Raw genomic sequence first — 18,717 nt, forward strand, 5'->3', positions numbered from 1 at the left:
TAGAAGAGATTCAAATAACATTTTACAAACCTGTGGTACCACATCAGTAACTTTGAAAATCTTTGTTAAAGACCCACACCCTTAGGTAAACTGATGAATAGAGGATTTTAAAATGGGGATTGTGGAACTCACGTCAACGATCAATGCTGGTGTTCACCGTATTAAAGTGTTTAACCAAAAGTTGCGGCATTATCTGAGTTCATCTCCTCTCTCCTGTATCAGCATTTTATCCCATTTCTGGATTTATAGGGGTCAAAAGAAAGTATGATGCTGTGTCTGGATCTCCATTGTTCAATGTTCGTTTGCGCTACAGTGTCCAAATCAGTAATGGATGTTCCCTCTCATAATGTTAAATTCATGTGACTACTGAGTGATGTAACGTGCTGTTTTTTGCATAATCCCCAACATTCTCTGTCTGAGCATCTGTCAGCCGGCAGGGGCTTAATGTTTCCTCTATTTGAACTCGTGGTTGTGTTTAAGGTGATTTGGCTGCTACCAAAATAACCTTGATATTTGCTTGAACCGCACGTCTGCAAATACTGGTCAAGCTTCCGAATAGGTTCATAATCATCAAGAATATTCTTCACATTTTTGTTGCAATGTAAGTGAATTGCAAAAATTCAGTCTTCACAGCTCGCTTTCCTCTGCAATACACTCGCTTTGAACTTACAGTAAACTTTAATCCCTTTTAGAAGCAAAACAGCCTGTAAGGGGCGAGCAGTTGTGCTTAATCTACTTGCTGTTTCTCTCGCAGCTCTTCCTTCCAATAATCCACTCACACTTCAAAAAGTGTGTTTAACCTTCCCGTTGAGGGCATCTCCAAAATGTTCCAAAATTACAGTAATCTTTTGTTCACAATGTTCCTTTGCTAATCTTATGCAAATGGTTTCCATGACATCTTTCTTTTGAAATGTAGATGCGTCTCATTTGCCCTTTAAGGACCTCTTGTGCTTATTAGATACTTAAAAAGGAAAGCTGAAGGTCATAAGTCTTCAGATGAGCCGAGGTTTCCGTTGAGCGGAGAAACATTATTATTCTAGGGTCACATTCTCTGGATGGTAATGCCGTCTGGTCCTGTCACAGGATATCTGTTGCTTGTTGCCAGCTAGATCTTTCTGTGGCCCTCTGAAACTCAATGCATTTCTCTGATTTGTTAAATGCATTCATCACATTCAGTAATATGTATTTCTATGTGTTAGACATTCAAAGGAACAACCCCAACTAAATAAAATACATTTGTTGCCAGTTATAGTACTCAAAATAAGACCTTCGAATAGTATTGGTTCAATCAGCAATCGATAACCAGTGACAATACATAAAGGCCATAAGTGTAATTTGATGGATGGGTGATTGAGCGGTCTGTGTCAAACGCAATCACGAATAAAATCTGAGTGAGAGCCAGACATTTCATAGTGGAGTCTGGAATGCTGAATCCACGCCTTCTCAGTGATCTCGTTCTATGTGCGCAGAGCTGAACTCATGCCAGCTTCACAGGAATAACCTGTCACCACCCTCTCTCTCTCTCTTCTTCTTTGGCATAGATACACTTACTGTGTTTTCCTCATGTAAACATTCACTCTGAATGTGTCTTTTCAGTTGACAGAACATGACATTTACGAATTCTTCAGAACCTCGAACAATAAAGGCATCAACATACTCACGGCAAAATTGTTTTTCATTCAAAATAAGTTACCAGAGCAGCGGTATGATGCGCTCTCAACACTGCTGATGAATATGTAAATCGTAATCGTAAAGTTACGTAATCGCCACGGACCACTGGTAGTTTGAAGGTATCGAAGTCAGAGCGAACCAGTCAAACTCCAGGAACAAATTCCAAACAAACTTTGTTTTGGACTGATTTTGTTCGAAATGACCTCAAACAGTTCATGCTTCGATTTCACTTGAAGTATATCAGGGCCTCAAAGGTGCGGTCACATTTACTGTTGTTTTTTGGAGGTGAAATGCAGTCATTTCAATAGGATTCCACGTGATCAGGAATTTTCCGTAAATCCTTTCAAAGTTCAAATTTAGTAAACTCTGACTTTATCGATTCGATTTCTCATCACGTGAAGACTTGTGATCAATAGAAAATCGATATGCAACCTCTTAGCCAAATAAAAAGAACACAAACTTTTGCAGACTTGCAGGAAAGTGGAGCGGATTGTATATTTTTACATTTGGGATTTGTTATTAATTGTTAAAGGTTGAATTTAAAAGATGCTACAGAGCATGAAATCGTATCACAACTATTGCAATGTCCAAAGAAATTTTGCGTGTTCAAAGTTTAGTGTGACCGTTCCTTGATAGTGAAAGATTTCATCACACAGATTTTCAAGAAAATCCGACAATCAAAAAAAAAGAAGAAAAAAAAGAAAAAAAGAAAACAGGATCAAGTTGATCATGAACATTCGCTGTGTTCACCATCAGAAAGCTGCTTGGGTAACACTTTATTTTACAGTATGTGTACTTACAGTGTACTTACACAAGAAAGCACTGGGTAAATGTAAGATAACTACATGGCTTAAGGTTAGCTTTAGGTATAAGTACAGGGTACCTTATCACCCAGTTATTGTAAATGCTATAATAAGTAAACAGTATGTACATGGGGAACAGGACTGTAAAATAAAGTGCTACATCTTCTTGATTTGAAAGTGACTTCTGTGTGAGCTGTGGGCCTTTATGCCCATGACATTTTGCCAAAATGTCACTAATATGAACGCACCTTGTAAGAATAAACATATCAATGCATGGAAGATCTACACTATATGCTTGTCCTTGTATAGGTTTGGAATCTCCAGTTTTCTTTTGTGTGTGGTCCAGTGGATTGTTTTGAAAAAAACCCTTGTGAATATTTTTTTTCTAGTGTTGATTCATCTGCTGTCATTTGTGAAGGACTTAAAAAAAGGATGGAACAACTGTTTTGTAGACATTGGCTCCCTAGTGCTTCCTGTTGCTTTCAGTTTGAGAAGGTTTGTATGTGTGTGTTTAGGGGGGGAAGTCGCTTGTGGAACAGCTGCTGGGGTGTTTGACAGCTCACACTCCCCTCCTTAACACACACACACACACACACACACACACACACACACACACACACACACACACACACACACACACACACACACACACACACACACACACACACACACACACACACACACACACACACACACACACACACACACACACACACCTGTCTGCTCAGAGCATAGAGTACCATGCACTGTACAACCTAAGACTTAAGAGGTCCCAAGATTACTGTTTGTTTACAGGTCAGCAAAATGGTGACACATTTTCCCTATAGGAAGTGTTTAGACCACACAGACAATGGTTGTGTTGTGCCCCCTTGAAAGGCAGTTAATTCACAATCATGCCAACCTTTGCATGTGAACAGTGTTTGATTCATCTAAAATGATCGCTGACACATTAGGTTGTTGCAACGACTTTGCTACTTTGTTAGCACGTTGCTCTGCAGTTATAGGGTGTTCTGGTTGTAGTAACTTGCTATCATTTTGAGTGGTTGTTAGTTGTTCCTAAAAATAAAGGTTTCAAAAGGTTTTTTTGCAGTGATGCCATAGAAGAACAATTTTTGTTTTAAAATAACCATTTTTTTGTTGTTGTTGTTAGTGTGAAGAACCATCAATGTTAATAAATGACCTTTAGTCCTAAGCATGTGGTTTGCAAACATTGGGTGCTTATTTGCATGTTTCAATGAAGTTGCAAGGGGTTGTGACACATTAGCTAACATGTTCTGAGTGATTTCAATGCACTTCTTAGGGTGTTCTTGATGGTTACCCTTATGGAACAAAAATATATGGGAATATACTGCAAAATATAATGCAATATATAACATAATACATTTCCATATATGGGAAACTGTTAAAATGTTCTATTATTTTGGAATGTAAAAGGTTTTCTGGTATGTGAGTTTTTTGGGGTCACCATTGTGCTGAAGAGTAAAGCCTGTGGTTCAGTTGACGATTGGCCGAATATCATCAATACTATAATTACTATTTTTTAAAAGTAATGGCTGTTCCTTCTTCAGCACAGTGAGTCTCTTGGCTAAATACTTTAATGCATGTATGTTTGTGCTTTTGTTAACTAGCTTGAAAATATGAAACATTTATAAGTAAATAATTAAAAAATATAAGAATACAACCTTATATATTTTACTATATTATGTGTGTTAATGTTGCAGGAGTAAATATATCTGCAATATTTTATACACATGCAGTACCATATCGTTAGCCTCATAGCATAATTGCCTAAGTCATTTTTTAATTAATTATTTCTTAGGCAATTATGCTATGAGGCTAACAATATCTGATCACATATACATTATTGTGAAGTGTATTACTGAATATAAAATTACATACATTATGATATATTAGTAAATATATTGTCACATATGTTTCAATATATGAAAAGCGGCAATACCTTATGTATTATTCAATATCTTGTAATGTATTAAAGAGGCTATATGCGATTTTCTGAAATTTAAACTCGCGACTGACACCTGTGGCCAAAAAACGGAACTGCTCTTCCTTTCTGCTCGCTCTCTTACGTGCACACTTCACAAGTCATCCGCTGCAAAGAAGTCAACATTATGTTTACAGAGGTAAGAACAGTCAAATACATATATTGTTTGAGAAACTAAGTTTATTTGCTGACTAGCGGTGGTGGCAGCGTGATCTGAAACGTTTAACATGAACACGCTTGACGTCACATCCGCAGACAGCGCGCGAAAAATCCGACCCGACAGAAAATAGGAAAAATAGGATACAGGCAGATACAGGCTTATAGGTGCACCCACTGTGAGCTGACAAGGTGTCAGTATGCTCATCAGGAGATGTTTGAGTCATAAATGGTCAAATAAAAAGGCTTTTGTGATGTTTTTTTTGGGGAAAAAGTTGCATATAGCCTCTTTAACACAATATTTTATTCTGTATGTTTTTAAATATACTGTTAAACCATTTAATATATTGACCATTAATACATGGGAAATATATTTCCTTTTCATAAGGGTATAACCATTTTGCTAAAATATATTCATATGTGTTCTGTCTTCTGGTTTGTTTTTCCACAGCATGAAGGTAAGATCTTACAGATTTATGAATGATCCGCTCGTTTTAAAATCTTCCCGGTCTACTGACATTTGTTTTGACATTCGCATTAAACATTACAATGGCCATTATAACTTTCGTTAACTCTACAACAGCTAGCAGCTAATTACTCTTTAACATTGATGTCATACTGTAGAAATATACAGAGCTACCGCAAACACAGATGTTCAAAGACAAAATTCTAAAGATTCTCTGGCGGATAAGGTCTATAGACATAACTATCTCCACCTAACATATTCTGAATGATTGTTGGTTTCAATGACTTTTCTGTCATGTTCTGAGTGGTTGGACAGTAAGTACATTGGTCTGTGGTCCTTAGAATGTTCTGGGTAGTTGCTATGGCATTGCTTAGTGACGTCAGGGCATTCTGTGTGGTTGTTATATCTGTATTTAAAGTACAAAGCCACCACAATGTCTCTATGACATTAGTCTTTATAGCTTCTAAGTAAGTCAATGGACATTTGTTACTCATTTTATCATTCATATGGCAAAAATATGGTCATTCAGAAAAAATAATAATAGCATACCTCTCATCAAGCCTATTATTTGAAATATGGCTTATTCATGTCCATATCACCAACAGCTTGGGCCAACAATTTGCCAAATAGTTATTTATTTAGCAATGTGTATTCATTATTTATTCCATATAAACAATAGTAATAGTGCTTCCTTTAACAAGCAGCAGTTTATATCAAATGCCTCAAGTACTATATGAGATCCAATAATAAAACAACCAACCTAACAACAACGCTCATAGATCCAAACAACAGAATGACCTCCCAGTCTTGAATACCTGACCCACTATGGTCGTCCGTGAAGTTGAGGAGCTGAGTCACATTAAGCCAATTCTTGTGGTGTAAGGTTTCTGTGTATGAGGAGGGGACGGCCTTGAAACCAGAACCTCTGCTTCTGAAGTGAAAGACCGTGGCCCGGTCTGTCCAAAATATCTTGGCTTCCTACCCTCAGAGATGCCTCTCATTCTCACCTCAGCTCCAAAGATGGGATCCCGCATCATCACACACTCAACCTTCTATTATTACCACTAACACAAACACACAGCTGAGTGCCAGCAGACAGACCCTGGAGGGGGGGCTACAGCTGAGAGAGACCCTTGTGGCTTCAGACCACTGGAATGCCTATGAGTGTAACTTCATCCCAGGCTTGGCTGATGGGGGAATCTTCAGGATAGGGACAAGGTCACAGGATGTGGAGTGGGGTTATGGGAATAACACCTTTATATGGTGCCAATCTAGAGCAGAGATAAGTCTCTTTGGCTGGCAGCACAATGAAGGTATTAAAACATGACTAATGGGATGCTTGTCACTCATTTCTTACTGGCTTCGTAATAACTGGATCAGGAATTGACAAATAAAGATTTGCACCAATAGCGCCATGGACATGATTGATGCCTCAAATTGCCTGGTTTGTTGAGGAGTAGTTTATTACATCTTCTCTAATGGTTTTCAAATGGCAGATAATAGAAGATCTGAGCCATTCTAGGGGTCATAGAATCATAAATAAGGGGTGGGTTTTTTCTAACCTAATCTCACAACCAATTCGTACAAATTCGTAAGAGTGAGTAAAAGGTGGCTAATTCGTACAACCTCACTCGTACGAATTTGTACGATTTCTCTAAACCCCATGTGATGGGTAGGTTTAGGGGTGGGTTCAGGGGTAGGTCATTCGTACAAATTCAATTCAACGAGTGAGGTCGTATAAATTTGTACGAATTAGCCACCTTGTAAAATTCGTACGAATTGCCGTGAGATCGGGTTGGATTTTTTGACTTGGCCCAGTTGCTTACTACATTCTAAACACACATTTTAAATACATTTAGAACACATTAGCAAATCCATAGGGTATAGACCCCTTTTGCGCCGACGTCACAGTTATGTCACGGCGCTAGCTGGAGGCAAAACAAAGGGAAAACTGGAGGCGGCCAATACAAACCAGCACAGATTCGGCTACATAATAAGGAGCTTAAATTATTATTTTTATTATTAAATGTCATCTTGTTGTGTTGTTGGGTGCAAGAATCGATGACAAATGAGTATGCTGTATCTGGAATTTTTATTTCTAGAAAATATTCATATCATTAAAATTGCACCGTAATGTCACTCTTTACATTGTCGTCTTCTTGGCGCTGGCTAGGCAGAACTGCGGATCGTACCACACAAGTCTTTACATGACCATTCAGCACATAGTTATAGGTATCTAAAGATTTATATGCCCTCAGTTTCTCTTTACCCTCGGTTTCTCTATCGGGTAGGTGTAGAAGTCAGGCCACTCAACCGAGGTAGCGTTAACGTTAATCCTGTCAGATCATCCATCCATTGACTCAGCGTGTACGGGTCAGCCAATCTGGTTCCGTCCGTTAAAATTAACTTTTGCAAATAACAATCGCGGTCCTGGACAGTGAGTGACCTTGCGCATTAAGACAAAATCGGATTTTCTCCAGTCACTGTTAAAAAACAAGCTAACAAAACTTGCAAACTAACGTTAGTGAAGCGGCCGGAGGGATCGTTCTGCCTCCACCTAAGCTCCGCCCACAAAAAAACAAATGTCACCATGTTTACCAACTGTAAAAGGGTCTATAGCAACACCCTATAGCAATCACACTGAACATGCTAGTAACATTCTAAAAAAAACAGCAACTCAAAACATGAAAACTACCCACAATATCTTAGCATTGTGGTAGCACATTTTACAGACATTTTTTTTTTTTTTTTATATCAAAGAAGGGCCTCTGATCTGTGAGCGTCCTTGCATGACTGGGCCTACTTAAAGAAAATTAAACCGCTGGAATCCTGTCGCCTGCAGGGAGTTTGACATCGTCACTGCTTCTTAAACCGAGTGTGGCAGAGCCCTGCTGAGAGGTGTGCTCGGCTGACATCTTTTACAGGCTCATAATAAAAACACACAGCACTCTGCCTCACCGTCTGAGGTTATTTTGGAACAGTCTATTGACACTGAGCTGCCATTGTTGGAATGAAAAAAGGGATAGAGGGATTTGAAAGGAGATCCTCATATCACGGAGAGAGCGGTTGAACTTGCAAGCACAAATGGGCAAACACTACAGGAAAACGAGAACGTCTGAGCTCAAGGGATTTTAGCTGAATAGAGAATTTAACAAAACTCAGATTTAACGCAAGGGATTTTTTCTCTTTTTTCCTTGATTTAAGAAGCTCTGAAGTTATCAGCATTGAACCTTGTCTAAAAAGTTTACTTGAAAAGGTTCAAAATGTACAGCTTGTTCATCTTTCACTGCAGACATAGGGATCTGCATCAAAGCATCATACCTCCAGACACTGCCTGATAAGGTCACATTTTTAAGGTTTTGGACAGCCCTTCCACAGTGCTCAGATATAGTACTATGTGACAGACATTAGTTCAAACCACTTAATAGAGTCTCAGTCCTCATGATTTGACGTGATACTGCTGAAGACATTAACTCTGAATTTAATGCTTTTTTTAGTCCATACCACAGGCAGTGCTTGGTCAAGTTAGCAGGGTACCAACTGCTCTCAACACAAGAGGATCACCATATTCAGCTGCTGACTTCAATCACAGAAGAGCACAAAAGACCCCAGTTGGCTATCACTTGTTGTTTCATCTTAAATGGATCCTAACCTTTAACTCATGCACAAATGGTCATTTGAGACAAGACACCCAATAGGTGTCAACGTGAATTGCAAAAATAACACACTTTTGACTTCGACTGTGCCTCACGTTACTAATCGACAAGATCTCAGCTAACAAGGAACGTTCTGGCAAGGTTCTCTCAAAATTATGAACAAACGTTCTTCCAGTAACATTAGTAGTATGTTTATTCAGTTATCTGGTATATAATAATGTTCTCAAAAACATAAGCACAAAAAACATAATTTATACATCAATCAAGAAACATTTTTATCTTAAACATTTTATTTGGATGTTTGTCTGCCCTTTTTTAAAGGTTACAAATTGTATTAGAATGTTCAGAGAACATTCAAAAGTTACATTCCCATTATGTATATGAAAAAATAAAAATAAAAAAAATAATGAAATGGAATGTCCCCTTACTGTTTGTGTAACCAAGAAAAAACGCTTTTAAAAACTGGACGTGTTGAACGTTCAGGGAACATTTAGAAATAACGTTTTCATAACTTAATTTGAACGTTAGCAAAATGGCCTTGGAATAGTTTTTTGTTTTACTGGGATTTGCCTCTTGCAGTCGGGGGACAAGCTAAAAAAACGGAGCTGTCAAATGGGACACTTTCTGCTTCCCATTGTGTTTGATTTCTTTAGATGAAGAGTAAAGATGTAATATTTGTCAGATAAACAGATGTTTGAATTTTAGATGTATAGCAATAAGAACCAGTTTTCACTGGATAGGTTATACCCTGTAATACACAGAACTATTTTTATAGCATATGTTACAGTGTCACGTTGTTGACGGTGTCTCAAGTCAGACAACATTTTTTACACTGCTTCAAGTCATACACCTATCACTCTGTGCAGTGGAGCATGAAGATGAACACACCTACCAGACTGTTTCTAACAGGTTTCTTAAGCTCTCTCTTCATCTGCCATTGGTCAGATAAACAGATACCACACCCCAAACTCTCACAATTGGTTAAGCTATATTGTTGCTCTGTTGGCAGAATCAACTAAAGTGACTAATTTCTGTGAATCGGTTCTTTCAAACTGTTAATTTCTTACTTAAAGAAAAGTTTCAGAAATCGATTCAATGATTCTTTCGTCATCATGTTGTCCCTGGCTGGGATTCTGTTTTGTTTATTATTAATAATAAAGGTGTTAATAAAGGAGTCCTAGTTCAGTTTGTTGTAGCTCACTATTTACATTAAAATGATAGTTGTTAATTCCAGAACTGCTTGGATTCAGGCTGATTCCAGAACGGTTTTGAGTAAAAGATTAATTCACGAATTGGACATTGCTACAATCAAACGGAGAAATGGTTTACTTTTGGTTGCCTTCACCTATTCAAGTGGGATACAAGAAGATATTTTAGTTTACACATTTTAGACTTATTGTAACTTAAAAAAAGTGAGGAAACCCATTGCCTTAAAATGATTAAGTAATAAACTTCATGCATAATTGAAAAAATTAAGTTATGCAAGTTGTTTTTTTTTTACTTCATAAACCTTTTACGGGTTTCCTCACTTTTTTAAGTTAAGTCAACTTTTCACTTTTTACAGTGGAGTTGAAAACGAAAATTGTTACAAGAATGACCTTTAGGTTTAAAAACAAAAACACATTGGAAATACCAAATTCTGAATCAGCATAGTGGGTATTAGTGAAGCCATTTGTTGTTGTACTAATGACCTGCCAGTTGGGAGTTGCATGTTAAATGTTCATCTGCTTGGCAGGACAATATCCACTCGTTGGCCTGGGTCACGCATTAAAGAGCAGAAAAGCAATATAACTGAAATGATGTCGCTTGACTAGCATTTGTGGATATATTTTACTGTATAAACAAAATCCCTTTGTCTCGCCACAAAACATCATTAGCCGACATTTAACAATGTATTTGACCTAAATGACTCGATGATCCTATCAGAGTAGTCACGGCAGATATGACTTTTCATTGGATTAGACTTTGTGTTAAAGAGAAATGTAAATGATGAGAACAAAGCTTAATCTGAGGGTGACCTAGAATGTAACTTGAATACTGATAAGTGTGAACTAGCCCACAACAGATTTATAACATGTCATGTTATATAGAAAGTATCTTGAGAAGGATTAGGTTGGGTGATTGTTGAATGAAGAAACTAATGTCTCATCATGAGTGAGCGGGGAAAACAGACAAACAAAGAACAACAAAAAAACTTCTGGCTATGCAAAAACTCATCTCAGACCCTCATCTCAACCCTTACTGAAATACAATTATTTAATATTATTAAAAAAAGCATGGTAAAACCAATCAGAGATTTGTATAGGCCTACTATTAAAACGTGGCATTACAGAGAGGTCAGTGTGTCCAGTAAGGGGAAATTGTTCCCAGGTAGAGCAGACACGTATTACACTTGAATAAAGCCAACCGGTACACGGAGTGATTTCCTGTTACCAACCAGACATTATTTTTTTGATTGGACTTTGGGTTACGGAGGTCAAATAAATAAATAAACATCCCTCATTCCAGGAAATATTTGGTTAGATTGTGAAAATTAAATGAATCATAGGATATTTTTTTTTCCACCCAGTTTCCTACTTGGAACTCTAAACTCATATGACCTGTAGGCTACTGAAGGAAACTATGGACTCAAGAAAAGTTTACAAACAAATAAGTTATTCATTATAAGTCATGTATAAAATGTGATTATAGGCCTATGGCTATTATATAGGATATACATTCATTTTAGCCATTCTGTGCTAAGAAAAAGCCACAAGGACGTACGGTATCATTTCCCTGCTATAGGCATTTGCGGGCCACCATACATGCCAATTAGTTTTTATAAATTGTTAAGAGTGAGAAAGCACACTACACCATCTAGTGGATAAAGATGGAACTACTGAAATAACCTCACACTATGATCACCATTCTGCAATTACTGAATAAAAATAAATGTCATAATGCTTTGGAGGTGTTGTGTTGATGTTTGCAAATGGCATTCACTCTATTTATTGTTAAATTAAAAAAGGCAAGTGGAACAGCCATACTATGAGTTGGCACAAAATCATCTCAATTTCAATGTTTTATTTTAATTTCTTCCTTATTTAAACTTAACACATTAACATTATATAAATTATATGGTTTCATGACACACTGTAAAATGAATTTAGCAATGAAATAAAATAAAGAACATAACATGTCATTGAACATTGTTAACAATAATTCTTGGTCTCTGTAAAGACACATCAAGACAACGGTACTGCAAGAAACTACGCAGAACACAACTGATTCACAGTGAATTCCCTATAGGTTGGGTCATATCTTGGGGAATACCTTGAGGTAACCCTTCTACCTGTGGGACAGCATGTGTTTTCAGATGATGGGGCAGCGTGAAGGTCTTCTGACACTGTGTGCACTGGAACAGCCTCTGGCCGGTGTGTGTAACACTGTGTCTCTTCAGTTTGGATGGCGCATTAAAGACTTTGAAGCATACAGTATGTCACACTGGTGGGATTTCTTTATTTTCTCTTCAGGGCATCTGTTTGCACATTTATGCTCATTTAATTTGGTTAACGTGGAGAAACACTGACTACAGCGTTTGGTAATGCGTTTACCTGGATCCTGAAAGTCCAAATGCCCCACAACAACTTCTTCTTTCAGTCTGGGAACATCGGCTCTCTGTCGATACTCATGGGAACGGAGAACGTAAGAATCAGGGACTTCTTTAACAGCGTCCAAGTCCACAAAGGCACAATCTTCAAAATCATCCTCAGTTTCCTCAGTTCTTGATTCGGTAGCATAATGACAGAAAGATGAGTCAGTTTTGGGTGGACAGTCACTCACCCTGCCGAAAGGCAATGTCAGATGCTTTTTTCTCAACAAGCACTGAGATGTCCGTTTTATGCGTCAGATCCCAAACGGATTTGTTGTTGCACTGGAAAGCAACCTCAGACTTAAAGGAGAACTCCGGTCAATTTTAACATTGAGCTCATTTTATTGTACATTTGGAGTGCTGTCAATACAGAGAACAACGACAAAAATCGGTGTAGCCTACACCGAGTTATTCTATTTTTAAAATTTGCACCCTGTTGACTTCAATGGGGCAAGTACTAAACCTGCTTTTAGGCTCTTAACATCCTTGATGTGTCATTACAAGTGCACAGAAAATGTGAGTGATTCCTTCTGAGTGAACACGAGTGGATCTGACTGCAGTAGATGTAAAAGATATGTATAAAAACAATGTTATTTAAGCCAGCGCAAATACCTGTTTACATCCTGTTTTTCGGTTGAAGTCCAAAGTAGTCGATTGCCGAGTTCACGCGCATAGGTTTATCAATTGACCGGAGTTCTCCTTTAATCTGAACATCCTCTAGAAGACTAGTACCGTTTGAGAAAAACACACCTGGATCCCTACAGTCAGTCCATTCATTGTTTGAGATGGCATATTTTCTGTGACCATATTTTGATGTTTGTGTACTGGAGAAAAGTCTTCAGCTCCAACTTGTGAGGAGATTTTGCACATCTTGAGCTTTAAATATTGGAGTATTACCAAAAGAAAGCATATGTTCTTGTTCCAAATGACCAGCAATTTTGCCCTTCCCTTTTTTTTTTTGGATCCAAATAAGACAGCTCTCTAAATGATTTTGAGCACACTTGGCAATTAAACATCTGAAATCTGTGTGGCTCAACATATGTCTGGAGAGCTTAGAAGGATACGGAAAGTTTTCTGACAGATGCAGCACTGATGCACATCTTTATGTTGGCGCTTAAGGTACGCTGGGCTGGAGGATGTGGTCTGCGCCTCAGCGCCATCCGTCCTTCGGATGAGACGTTAAACCGAGGTCCTGACTCTCTGTGGTCATTAAAAATCCCAGGATGCCCCTTGGCCTCTGTCCATCATGGCCTCCTAATCATCCCCATATACTGATTGGCTTTGTCGCTGTCTCCTCTCCACCAGTAAGCTGGTGTGTGGTGGGCGTTCTGGCGCAATATGGCTGCCGTCGCATCATCCAGGTGGATGCTGTACATAGGTGGGTGGTTGAGGAGATTCCCCCCTTCCATGTAAAGCGCTTTGAGTACCTAGAAAAGCGCTATATAAATATAACAAATTATTATTATAATTATTTATCAATGTGTCAGAGCTCTCAATCTCTACAGTACTTGACTTTGACTCTGTCAAGGGGACGTTTTGGTTAAGCTTACTTTTACATTCAAGCATTTCATTCTTTTTGGTGTCCACAGATTCTAATAGGTAGAGGTAAAGACACATTACCACCATCTGGTGTTGAAGCTCCATGTGTTGAAGATTTGGTCCTGTGCTTCTGCAGGACTCCATGCAACCTAAAAGGGTTGTTTCTTTTTTCTGCATATATCTTGAGGTGTTTATTGAGATCACAGGCCTGCTTGAATGACTTTCTGCAGATCGTGCAAGTATAAGGCTTGACGTCCAAATGAACGGACAGATGTCGAGTTAGTTTAGAGGGGAAACTGAATATCTTCAAGCATATTTTACACTGACATCCACTTCCCTTTTTGAGTGGAATTGGAGACATGGGATAAGAAGACGTCGATACTGGATACTGTGACTACATCTGGTGATGAAGATCTCAACCGTGGTTTAAAACACCTACCTTGAATATCACTCAAGGCATCAACCCTGGTAGTTACGACACCCCCCTCAGCATTCTGCTGGACTGTTTTCTTTCTTACCTGCATATCACTCAAAACAGAGTTGCTTTCCAGTCTAAATTCTTCCATACACTTGTGACCTTTCAAGTGGTGTCTTTGTTGGAAATCTTTAAAGCACACATAACATTTGAAAGGCTTTTGCTTTGTATGAATCAGAATTTGACGCCTGAGCTTTGATGGGGCTTTAAATTATTTTAAATATGCAGGGCACCAATGTCCTTTTCTACTGTCAGAAACATTTTTGCGAATCTCAACACCTGTGGTACCTGAATTTGTTTCGATTAAGTCTACTGTGGCTGACTTTTGTTTCTCTGTTGAATGGTATTGCTTTGGGCAGATAGATGTTTTGGAGAGTAAGATCTAACTATTTCACCAAGGCCATTACACACTGAGTGTTTTAACGTCCGCTTCACAGTGTGAGTTAGTGTGAGTTCTGATGTGTGCTTTGACATGAGAGAGATCCCTGAAGGCATGGCAGCATATGGAGCATTGAAAAGGCCTCTGATCTGTGTGAATAAGGCAATGCCTTTTTAGTTTGGATGGAGCACCAAATCGTTTATGACACACGGGGAAAACTCTTTTCTTCGCACTTATATCCTTGTCCTCACTTTGTGTTATGACACTGGGTTCTTGTTTCTCCTCAAATTCTTGGTTTTCCTCCATCCATTGACCCTCTGAAGAATACGCAAAACTCATTGCAGTGTGAAGATCCATTCCTCCCTCATTTAGAAGGGAAGCTTGCATTGGAGTTGGCATCTGGCTTGGAAAGTTAGGCATTCCCTTCACGCACTGCAAAGACAGATCAATGTTATGCACCATTTCTTAAGAACATATAATTATTCAAGGTACAAAGCCATTTGTATTTTTTTTGTCAGCCTTGTATTTATCGATTTTGATGTCCAGGTGCGGGGACATCTTGTTCACAAGAAAAGCCTTTGCATCACATGTAAGTTTTGTTTTTCTCGATTAGTGACAAGAAACATGGTGTGCATTTTTTTCAAGGTTGCCTCAGAAAATAATTCTGTGAGTGCACTCAAATAATTTATAAACATCTTTATATAGCCATTACATCATGGAAACTAATGAGTGTATTGGTCAGAAACTGTCTTATTCTTCAGTAATTATGAGATCAAAAGCTATAAATTAGTCGGCAATACTGTAAACATAAATTTCTTAAACAATATGTATAAATGTATGTGCTCTCTCACACTCACTCACTCTTTCTCTCTCTCACACACACACAAGTGGAAACGGGTGAAAACTGAATTATGAATTAGGCTAAGCAACAATTAACAACAACTTCACCGTAGCCTACCTGCAAGGGTTTCGTGATGTTAAAACGAGAGAAAACCGCTTGACACCTGTCACGTTTCTGTTCGAAATCACAACAAGCTTCTTTCCGTTCCATAAATACAGACGTCAGGAAACAATCAATTTGCAATGGTTCCGTCCTCGCGCTTGTTCCTATCGGCTCTTTTATCAATGTAAAAACATGCATACATTAATAACTAAATATGAAAATCAGATTCACTATTGTATCCCATATCATATTAATAAACTTTTACATTTGCAGTTTTACACCACACTTTGCTCGAGAAGGCTTTGTCTTAAGTTAGTGTTTTCCATCACTGCTCTCAAATGTGAGTTTAGGCCTATTTCATTTTACAACCTTAACATTATAGACAACTAATTCGTACAAACAGAGCTTCAGCACTAGATGGCAGTGTTAAGCTGCATGGCAGGGTGAAGGCGCAAACGTGAAAGCATGTGTTCAGTTCAGCTGGTTAAATAAATACAGTTGTATATCCATCTCAAACGGAATACAATTTAAAGCATTATTATTATTTAAAGTAAAAATGATTATTTGTGGGCACAACAATGCATTGTGTAATTTCTGTGGTTTGCCCTAAATGTAAATCCTTAATTCTAAAGGCATGTATTTTTTTTTTAAAGCTCAGAATCTTATAAAGAAATATTGCCTAATATATGTGTGTGCGTGCGTGCGTGTGTGTGTGTGTGTGTGTGTGTGTATATATATATATATATATATATATATATATATATATATATATATATATATATATATATATATATATATTTTAAACCACCCCCAAAATAACAGGGAGTACATATTTCAAAGAAGTCACGCGCAAGAGGAGCACAGTTTGTGCAACCACCCCATCACCGCGCGCTTGTCCATGCAATTAGCCCTTATCTGTAAGCAGTTTAATTTTCTGCGACATGGCGCGAGCGGCTCGGGCCTGATGGATGTGACATTAACGGGAGATGAAGCTGGGGAGATTGGACGCTGCAGTCACATAGTGGCATTTGTCACTGCCCCGGTCATGCAGATTGCGCCAGCACCGGCCACTGACTAAGATTAATGACGACGGCTCTCAGTCTTTGTTTCTCTCTGTGCTTGTGTCGAGCTCGAGCCTAAATACCATTCAAACAAACCCGGACTTCATGAGAAGACCTTATACAAACAGACAGACTGTACAAGAACCATTGAAACCCTGCGTCATTAGGCCTATCTCCAGGTAATTACACTAAAATACAGTGTAGGCCTATTTCATTTATTGATGCAAATTCCAGCCATGCCATTAGTGGTGCTCTCTAAGGAACACCATATTTACATTTGAGGATTTTTTCAAAATGCGTGCTAGCCTACTTTTATAAGATGGACCCTATTCACAGGCAGCGATGACGCATTTCTGCAAACATGTATAGGCCTATCGTGATTTTTTTCTTTTTTTAATTGAATGCACATTTATACAACTATTTTTGTGTTATCATTCTGCCATTATATTACAGAAAACTAGTCAACACTGCTGCAATTGTACTGCAGCTTCTGTGACTTGTCAATTGTGTCATTTCCTCTTTTGGAAAGAGGTAAAAAAGCACGGAAATTAACCATGGTTTTTATTTTAGTAGAAGTGTAGTAGGCTAACCATGTTTTTTTTTTTTTTTTTTTTGTCGGATTGATTACCATTTGCATAACCACAGTTTTAATACAAATACCAATGGTTAAACAATAGTGTAAAGCAAAACATGGTTAATTTGTGTTTCCCATGGTTTAGCTACAATAACCATGCTTTTTTTTTTCAATTTGTAGTAAAACCATGGTTAATTTTCGTAATAGGGTATTATTTTTTTTCCGTTGTTGGAGCAAATGGGAATATATAAAAAAAATATATTTTTGCCATGTACCTAGAAATCTACACTGTAAAACTGGTTTCACTTAAAAAAAGTAAGTTAGGCTACCTTGTTGCCTTCATTTTTAGTTAATACATCAAAGGAGATTTAATGGAAATATAAACTCAAAATATTGTGTTATGTGAACCACATTAATTATATAAGTTGATTTGACTAAAGCTAAAAAGTTGTGATAACAAATCATGAAAATAATTGTTTACAGTGTACTCATCACTTCTGTGTTCCAAACCAAAATGTGGAAATGGTCCATAGTAAAATGAGTAAAATAATCCACAGGGTTTTAGATAAGGACCTGAATATCATAGAAACTTTGAGAAGGGTCAGTAACCAAACTAGAAACCACCAAGAACACCCTTAACCACAAAGCAACATACTGACAGCCATTCCAAGCACCACAACATTGTGGTGGTGAGTTCTGCAGATTTACTTCAAAAAATAGTATCATTATTATTAATTTGCATAGCTTTTCCACATAGTTTTTTTTTTCTCTAACCTGAACACACATACACTAGGAGCATAATAGCACCTGCAGACCTATATCATTTTCGAAGTGGCAAAAGCAAACTGATAAATAGGGACCGAGGGATGTCTACCGATTAAACAAAAATGCAATTCTTGGAATCTCTTACAAAAACGCTGCGTCGAATCATGAAAGGAATTCCTAAGAAGTGTACGAGACCTCCACGTATCCCCTCGGTTGTAATAAGGGAGAGAGCGGTAACCCCAAACTGGCTGCTCGGCTGCACAGAAAATGGTTTTCCTTGACAAATGAGGTGATGCGGACCAGGCTCAGATGGATGGGGGTTTGGGCTGGTTGTATCAGGGCTCTTGGGATGCTGGGTATTTACTCAGTCATTCATCATCCTCTGGCACATCCACTTATACAGGATCTGCACCGCACACCCATACTGATGTAATTCTCCACATGGAGAGCTGAATTACCATAGCCTGTCCTCAGTATGTGTGTGTAAGGATGTGTTATTGTGAAGCGTGCCATGGAACAATTTTCTGGATGTGCGCTTGTGCGCTTTTATGTATCTGTGAACATCAAACGGTAGCAACACACTCTCTAATGGCAAT

The 18,717-nt window shown here is 38.1% G+C and overlaps 1 protein-coding gene across 1 annotated transcript; it reads right to left on the minus strand.

Moving 5' to 3' along the window:
• Positions 1-11,903: 11,903 nt before the first annotated feature.
• On the minus strand, positions 11,904-15,240 carry znf770 (zinc finger protein 770; the record flags this gene model as incomplete). Its single annotated transcript, XM_081378972.1, is given in 12 exon segments — positions 11,904-12,223; positions 12,226-12,589; positions 12,591-12,685; positions 13,098-13,182; positions 13,361-13,400; positions 13,403-13,456; positions 13,459-13,550; positions 14,074-14,264; positions 14,296-14,610; positions 14,614-14,741; positions 14,744-14,841; positions 14,843-15,240. Coding segments are annotated over 12 exon segments (2,061 nt in total). The 3' UTR covers positions 11,904-12,022.
• Between the last annotated feature and the right edge of the window lie 3,477 nt (positions 15,241-18,717).

The sequence above is a fragment of the Scardinius erythrophthalmus genome (assembly GCF_964197995.2).
Source record: "Scardinius erythrophthalmus genome assembly, chromosome: 11".
Classification (NCBI taxonomy): domain Eukaryota; kingdom Metazoa; phylum Chordata; class Actinopteri; order Cypriniformes; family Leuciscidae; genus Scardinius; species Scardinius erythrophthalmus.